The sequence below is a fragment of the Salmo salar genome, chromosome ssa17 (assembly GCF_905237065.1).
Source record: "Salmo salar chromosome ssa17, Ssal_v3.1, whole genome shotgun sequence".
NCBI lineage: Eukaryota > Metazoa > Chordata > Actinopteri > Salmoniformes > Salmonidae > Salmo > Salmo salar.
In genome coordinates this window covers 50,156,173-50,164,821 of record NC_059458.1, presented here as the reverse complement: position 1 = coordinate 50,164,821, position 8,649 = coordinate 50,156,173, and the positions used below count along the sequence as shown (strand labels likewise).

Below are 8,649 nucleotides of genomic sequence, written 5' to 3'. Positions count from 1 at the left end.
GAACGGCTGAGGGTGGAGACCAAGGTGAACGTGGAGCTGCACCAGGAGAACAAACACAACTATGTAGGAGAGAGAGGAGAGATACCCCAGGACAGGGAGACTCCCACTAGGGAGAATGGACCTCTCAGTCTACCCTCCAATGGGCCTCCCAGCCTGGGCACCCACCAGCCTGAGCCGAAGAAGGGTGAGAGATGTAGACATTCCTTCTTTTATTTGTTTATGTGTTGGTTGGTTGGTTGGTTGGTTGGTTGGTTGGTTTGTGTGTTTGTTCATTCAATCATTCATCCAAGCATACAATATATTGGCCCTGTAACTGAGTCTTTATGCATTTGTGAACGTTTTGCTATTACACCTAAAACAAATGTAAAAAGACTCTGTATTCTTCCCATCTCAGGCATCCTGAAGAACAAGATCACGTACCCTCCTCCCTTGACCGACAAGAACATGAAGAACCGACTGCGAGAGAAGCTGAGTGACTACAACCCTCCTCCCATCATCCCTCCATCCAAGACCCCCTCCGCGGCCTCCAACGACGGGGTGCACCCCGTATCTGTGGGCAACAGCGCAATCATCAAGCCGCCGATTGCCCCACGGCCACAATTACCACAGAATGGGGGCGTGGCTATGAGCATGAAGGCGATGACGACCAACGGAGGCAACGAATCAGACTCCGAGTGAGTGGGTAGTCACGTGATGATGATGTCACAGTGTAATTATTGTGTGTGGTGTTTTTCAATAGAGCAGAGAATGTAGTGTCGCTCAGCACGAAGTGATGAATGATTCCTTTTAGCCTAAATAGTGAATGATGAAGATTTTGTTTCATGTCAGATTGCATCTGAATGCTATTTCATTATCGACACTTTAATGACATGCATCTGTTGACCATGGAGTCTATTGATGCTGACCTGCATGTATTACGTGAAGTTATCACAGGAGGACATATTTCGCTGTTGTCTATATGTACCGTATGAATGAAAGTTCCCATCCAACATATGAATGCTGCACGTGGTTGTACACTGTCTAGTGGTGTTAGCCTGCATCCCTACCTGCACACATCTAACCCTGCATGTCTCCCCTCCCTCTATCCTCCCCTCCCTCCCTGTATCCTTCCCTCCCTCCCTGTATCCTTCCCTCCCTCCCTGTATCTTTCCCTCCATCCCTTTCTCTCTCCCGGAACAGCGGCAGTAATGAAACTTCAATCTGACCCAGCAGGAAAACCAGAGTCTCTCTGCCCTCATGAGAGGAGAAAAGATGACCTCTCACTGGAGTAGAGGAGAGGAGGAGAATAAATGAACAAGAGAAGAAAGGACAATGAAAGGAATAGAGGAGAAAACAAGAGAGTAAAGGAGAAAAGAGAGGCGGGAAAAGGATAAAGAAAAAGAGAGAAGGTATCATGCCCATGTGCAAAGTGACCTCTCACCCTTGACCTCTCACCTTCTTCATCTCTTAAGGAGAGCAGTATTCCTTCAGAGCCACGCCTGCCGGACTAAACTAAAGAAAAGAAAAAGGGAATGTATGTGTCAGACTAAACCAAGTAAAGGAGGTCCTACCTACTGGACTAATGGAACCTCCTGTGCCAAACCACTAAAGAGGAGGTGAATGAGTGACTCACAGAATGAGTGACTCACATTGGTTGGACAGAGACTCAAGAGCCTCAGGGCTGATACAGATACGGATGTATGGATATATGACCACTGTGTGCTGGTACAGTCAGTTGTAGTCGAGAGAAAGACTTCTAAGACCACAAATCCTATAGAGGCCTACAGGAAGTTCAGGAGAAACTCAGAGACTTACCAAGTGCCCTGTTCCTCCAAGCTACTCATAGAAAGAGGAATATAGCTTTTCACCCAATGTGTTTAGAGTGTAATTAATATGTAGATATTTCAAAAAATTCTATATTTGAACTGTGTCATCATGGATGAGAGACAAAAATACATATTTGTAAAGTGAAAAGAAAATGTTTTGTAAAAACAATTCTAGAAATCCTTTCTGATTGTGGAGAAATCACACGCTGTAATAGGACATTTTCTGCTGTGGCTCAGACTTGCAAACCTTTGCCTTATCACTGTGCAAACCATACCCATCTGGTACTTCAGGAATGCCCCCCCCCCCCACACACACACACAAAATAAATGGAGTATTATAAAGAAAACATTTGAACACAGGTCAGCAGCACACACCCATTATTCTGCTTACCAAAGTAGGTAAATAACCACTGCAGTACATATATGGTATGGGGTCTCTAATGTCAAGCTAACCACTACACAAGTAATACCTTTACAACACTTCCTATCATGTGATCGGCACTGTACAAAACGGGATTTTTTTTTGTATGATCAAAGACACTGGAATTGTTTTGTAACATATGTATATTTATTTTTATGGTTTCAATACACTGGAAAAAACAATGATTGTAACTGTAAAATTAAAGATGACATGTTGAATTTTTTTTATGCAGTCTGAATTCCGACCTCAGACGAATTACAAAAAAAAATAAGAAATACCCTTAAGGAGGGAGATAAAACAGTGAAATGATGATAACTGTGAATGAGGTAATGGAGGAAAGAAAAGATATGTACTTTGAATGGAATTTTTCCTTAAAAGGTAGTGTAGCTATGTCTTCAATGGCTCTCCCTGTATATCATTACACTGTCCAAGGAATGTATTGTCTCTTTACGCTCCTTGATGCTGTCCTGTGCTGTGCCAGGCACAACTGGGAGTGTATGTCTGGCTGGCTGACGGACTGTCTGTTGTGGGGTCCAAAGTCCAGACAGTGACTGAGGTCCAGGGCTAATCCTTTATGAAACAATGGTGCTTACCGGTCCTGCTGTGTGTGGCCCTTCCAGTGTGGTTCCGGGGTACCGTACTTTCACACATAACACTCACAGTGTTATCCACTTGACAGGGGCAAAGTCAGTTTGTAATAGAAGAGACATTTTTGAAGTGCGTTGAGATTTTCCTGGCACCCTGATAAAGAGTTTAGGTATTTTATCACACTTTCTTAGTCGTTTTCTGACAAATGGCTCCATAAGTTTATGGAATAGGTGACCTGGGGTTTAAGTAATGAGTATTGATGATGACAAGGAGGAAGAGCAGGAATGGGTCCTGATTGAGACCTGACCCGTATTCACAAAGCGTCTTAGGATAGGATTGCTGAACTTGGATCAGTTTTGTATTTTATATCATAATGGGTTATATGGATTTTATTTTACCAGGTAAGTTGACTGAGAACACTTTCTCATTTACAGCAATGACCTGGGGAATAGTTACAGGGGAAAGGAGATTAATTAGGAGAAGCTGTGGATGATTAGGTGGCCATGATGGTATGAGGGTCAGATTGGGAATTTAGCCAGGACACCAGGGTTAACACCCCTACTCTTACGATATGTGACATGGGATCTTTAGTGACCACAGAGAGACAGGACACTCGTTTAACGTCCCATCCGAAAGGTGGCACCCTACACATGGAAATGTCCCCAATCACTGAACTGGGGCATTTGGGATATTATTTAAAAAATGACCAGTGGAAAGAGTGCCTCCTACTGGCCCTCCAACACCACCTGGTCTCCCATCCAGGGACCGACCAGGACCAACCCTGCTTAGCTTCAGATGACGGGGAGGACCTGAGCCTAGATCAGCACTCCTGCTCTGAGAGACACCTTGTGAAAATGGGCCCTGACTCAGAAAGAAAAAACTGGTTCCTAGTTATATAGACTTTAACTATGACCCAGAGTTGTTCCTTACCAGGTGAGGAGGTCAGGGAAAACTCCTGGCCTTGGCCTAAATGATGACACTCAACAGCACCCTTTAAAGGGGCATTTAAAGTTGCTAAATACACTTGTGAGTTAATGATATGTACGCATTGATTCTTGAAGAATATAACTTAGAAATGCCTCAAGAGCTTAGTTCGGTCACACTCCTTGAAAACCCAAAATATAATCTTGTTTTTCCCCACTGTTTGTAAACATTGTAAATTTAAACAAACACTGTATATAGTCTCATAACATGGTTAAAACTATAATTTTGATATCATAGATGGTCAGTCTTTGCATCCATATCTCTGGATGTGAATTTGAGTGATTACAATTCTACAACCCTATTTTTACCGAAACAGGCTGGGAAACCATTTGTTATGGTTTCAATTGCTAAGTAAAGCCACATGTTTTATTAAACATTTGACATCACACATTTTCCTCATTTACTTTATAACCCACCTAAAAATCAGGCAGAATTATCCACATCTCAGACCTGAATTCCAAGGCAAGCCTCTCGCCCTTTTCAGCTTTGGGTATTTCAGCTACAGCGTGACACATCTCCTTCGCATAGAGTTGATCAGGCTGTTGATTCTGGCTTGTGGAATGTTGTCCCACTCTTCAATGTCTGTGTGCGAAGTTTCTGGATATTGGCGGGAACTGGAACACTCTGTCGTACATGTCGATCCAGAGCATCCCAAACATGCTCAATGGTTGGTGAGTACGCAGGCCATGGAAGAACTGGGACATGATCAGTTTCCAGGAATTGTGTGCAGATCAGCTTCCAGGAATTGTGTACAGATGGGGCCTGGGGTGATGGCGGTGGATGAATGGCACGACAATGGGCCTCAGGATCTCGTCACTGTATCTCTGTGCATTCAATTTACCATCTATAAAATGCAATTGTGTTCCTTGTCCGTAGCTTATGCCGGCCCATACCATAACCCAACATCCATCATGGGACACTGTTCACCACATTGATATTTTAGAGTGGCCTTATTGTTCCCAGCACAAGGTGCACCTGTGTGTAATGATCATGCTGTTTAATCAGCTTCTTGATATGCCACACCTGTCAAGTGGATGGATTATCTTGGCAAAAGAGAAATGCACAAAATTTGAGAGAAATACACTTTTTGTGCGCATGGAAGAACAGTACTATTTAGTAAAAACTTATACAGTAAGCAACAAATATCAACTACTACTCATTCATTTGAGAAGGTGTAATTAGTCACATTCCTCTGCTCAGACATTGCGTGTATAAACCAATGGTTGCATGCCACATCATCGACTGACATGATTGCTATAAAATATGTGATAAACTGATACGTAAAATACTTATCCAGGCGTAGTAATACTTGGTATGCATCAGCAACGCTAGGGCAGAGGAACGGGCCCATCGAATGCCCAATCACGCTTGTTTCCCGTTATTTGTACATTTTCGGATTATCAGCTGTTGTCGAACACACGTGGGTGTGAAAAAACGATTCTCTTCCTCACTCGCGAATTCTACTAGATGAAAAGACGACATCAAAGATGATCTGTAATATTGACAAAATAGCAGAGGTATGGACTGGAGTCGCAAATATGATGATTTTGACAAAATCAAAAAAGACTTGCAACTCGACTTTGACTTTAACACCAATGACTCGTGACTTAACTTGGACTTGAGCCTTTTGACTCGAACTGACTTGATACCCTCCCCAAGCCTTAATATTAAAAATGATGCTATTAAAAAAGTGTGCAGTGCATCAACTCTTCATTTAACGGATTACAGTTTGAATCGGACAGCAGCCAATCAAATTGGGCCAGCGGAGAAAAAATTGCGCGTGGCAGTGCAGAGGAACGTCTGCGGGTGAATTCAGACGGAGCCCTTGGAAAGATGCACCTAAACTTTTCACCTAAGATTGAGCTACAACCAGTTGGTAGCCTAAATCATGCCTTGTGTTACTGCTGTTCCTAAAACCATTGACATACATTAGCCTACTGTAACCCCACACAGAGAGGGGTGTGTGTGTGTGTGTGTGTGTGTGTGTGTGTGTGTGTGTGTGTGTGTGTGTGTGTGTGTGTGTGTGTGTGTGTGTGTGTGTGTGTGTGTGTGTGTGTGTGTGTGTGTGTGTGTGTGTGTGTGTGTGTGTGTGTGTGTGTGTGTGTGTGTGTGTGTGTGTGTGTGTGTGTGTGTGTGTGTGTGCCTGAGAGAAGGTTGGGGGGGAGGCAAGGCAGGTTTTATCTCCCATCTTTGGGATCTGTATTTTCTTCACAGACTTTCAGGCCAGTGTTCAAATTGTAGGCCGACTTGACGTTCAGTAGCAGTTGGTTTGATGTACCTTTTAGTAAATGATTGTAACTTGATGGCAGGATTGTTTTAGGTGTCTAGAGTATATCTGGAGAGGGAGGGAGAGAGAGAGCACTACAATATTTTGTTTTTGTTGTCATATTGATGTGTCTTTCTCATGGCTACCCATGTATTTCCATAGAGATAGTTTATTTGGAAAATAATAAATATTTTTTTTTAGAGCATTCATGATTTGCGTGTATTTAATATGCTAACTATTACTCTTGTTAAAAATATGAAATGGTATTCAATTTGGTGAAGAGCACATTATGACTAGTCTAGGACTCGAAACTCAAAGTTTAGGACTGGAGACTTGACTTGTCGGTCTTGACTTGAGACTTGACTCAGACTTGCCTGTCTTGATTTGGGACTTGAGTGCTAAGACTTGAGACTTACTTGTGACTTGTAAAACAATGACTTGGTCCCACTGAAAAATAGCCAAGTGACTTCTCTAACAATGGAAATACACGTCCTCAAATGATTGAAAGCAGGCGAGATCAGGTGGGCCCAATGAGAGGGCAGATACTCGTGTGGAGACAACAGGCACAGCTTTAGTCCTTTTTCTCAAATGCCACATGCATCCACTTATATCAGTACATTTGTAACAGCCTAAACATTATGAAACTTCTATTCAATCAAATAAGCCTCCCCTAACTTGACACGCTCTCATAGACCTCCATACAAAAAAGAGTTTATCTCATGCGGACAGATTTTGCACAGTGTAAATCCTCTCGCTTTGCCTCTTCCTCTTTTATTTTATTTATTTAACTAGGCAAGTCAGTTAAGAACAAAGTCTTATTTACAATGACGGCCTACCCCGGCCAAACCCTAACCCGGACGACGCTGGGCCAGTTGTGTGCTGCCCTATGGGACTCCCAATCACGGCCGGTTGTGAAACAGCCTGGAATCAAACCAGGGTCTGTAGTGACACCTCTAGCAGTGCCTTAGACCACTGAACCAGGGTATCTGTAGTGACACCTCTAGCACTGAGATGCAGTGCCTTAGACCACTGAACCAGGGTATCTGTAGTGACACCTCTAGCACTGAGATGCAGTGCCTTAGACCACTGCACCACTCAGGAGCCTCTCTGATGACATCCTGGCATTTAAAGTATAGGCTGCTCGATTTTCAAAAGTTCTGCACTGCATGCATTGTTTGTAGTTGTTTTCCTCTGGACATTTAGGAGAATCTTACAGAACTGCGTGCAGGATTTCCATGGGGTGTTCGACCCATTGAGTGAAATCTTGTTTTACAAGTGGAAACGCACTCCTCGCTGCCATAAAGTGCAATTGGTTCAATGACACATTCAATTAGTTTTAGCCAAATTTGTATAGGTATTTCAATTTGAATTAGCTTTTTTATTGCGTAGAATGCCCTGTGTGCTTTCTCAGTTCATTCACTGCCTCATTTAGGTGTCCAGTTGAGCTTATTGTAGCGTGTGAAGTAGTCTATGGGCCTGTTGTAACTATCGATGGCCACTAAATTATCGCAGGCAGATCTCTAGTTAAACCATAAATATGTGCTAAATTCATCCACACAGCTGATCTCAATTGCAACCATCACCTCATCTCCGCTCCCTAAAAGCTAGTGTTACCTTAGTCCTGCTTGCTACCAAAGTATTTCAATATATGTTTTGCCCTCTGGTGGGCATTATCATCAGAACAACTTGGTCCTACTTTTTGAGCAGACTTGGAGCGATTTATTTATTAGACAATTATTCCGTACAACTGAAATAAAGTATTTCCTAATTTCATAGGAAAAATTGCCACGGGGGATGTGCCCCCCAATATTCAGAACAGGGTGATTCGTCCCCGACAATAATTGATTTAAAATCAATGTTCGTTAGGGGCCCCCCCAGATAGCATGTGAACATGTCATAAGTACAACATGAACTGCATGTGCTTTCATCCTCATGGCATAATGTGAGGAATGGCATGAGATGAGCTATAAAGAGTACATTTTTCTCTCTGCTCATGGCAAAATATGTAGAATTGCAGGAAATTTGCTTTAAAACGGCAACATTATTTTAGCCTAATGACAAAATGTTTTGAAATGCAGGAAGTTAGCTGTTTCCCCCTCAAAAAGTAGTTTTCCGTAAAACTTCTTTCTAATATATATCTTTTTTGGGGGGGGGGCTTTGCTTTACCATTATACTTGTCATTTCGTACACTCATTCTTTGTAGGAACACCAGTCAGCCATGACCACTGTCAGTAGCTCAAACACAGCGTTTGCCTTGGACTTTTTTCACATCCAACTCCAGTAAGTCCATCTCTCTCCCATGAGCATCAATTCAGCTCTGGCCATGGTCCACCTGGGGGCCAAGTGAGACTCTTCTGCTCTGATGAAACCGGTACACAAACACAAAGGAATATTTTAGAAATACTTTATCATTAACATTCAACGGTGAAACTGGCCTGTAAAAAGCACACATCAAGTAGTCTTCACCTTTTTATCTGGAGTTAATTTTCCCGCTGTGGAGTGGTTCTACATTTGAATTGTTTGTCCACAGATAAAATGAAAGCTTGTTAATCCAGGAAATGTCAACGAAATGACCAGACTGGTTC

The 8,649-nt window shown here is 42.7% G+C and overlaps 1 protein-coding gene across 4 annotated transcripts in view; it reads left to right on the top strand.

Annotated features, from left to right (window-relative positions):
• The window catches only part of celsr1a (cadherin EGF LAG seven-pass G-type receptor 1a), a 138,554-nt gene extending 136,105 nt beyond the window's left edge, over positions 1-2,449 (top strand). For 2 of the 4 annotated variants that reach the window (XM_045699674.1, XM_045699671.1), the window contains 3 exons: positions 1-184; positions 395-674; positions 1,210-2,449. The exon at positions 1-184 is cut by the window's left edge and continues 83 nt beyond it. In XM_045699674.1, the coding sequence (XP_045555630.1) occupies positions 1-184; positions 395-674; positions 1,210-1,240 (495 nt within the window). In that variant the 3' untranslated portion in view covers positions 1,241-2,449. Of the gene's footprint in view, positions 185-394; positions 675-1,179 lie in introns of all 4 variants that reach the window. The other 2 variants (XM_045699672.1, XM_045699673.1) reach the window with 2 other exon arrangements.
• The last annotated feature ends 6,200 nt before the right edge of the window (positions 2,450-8,649 follow it).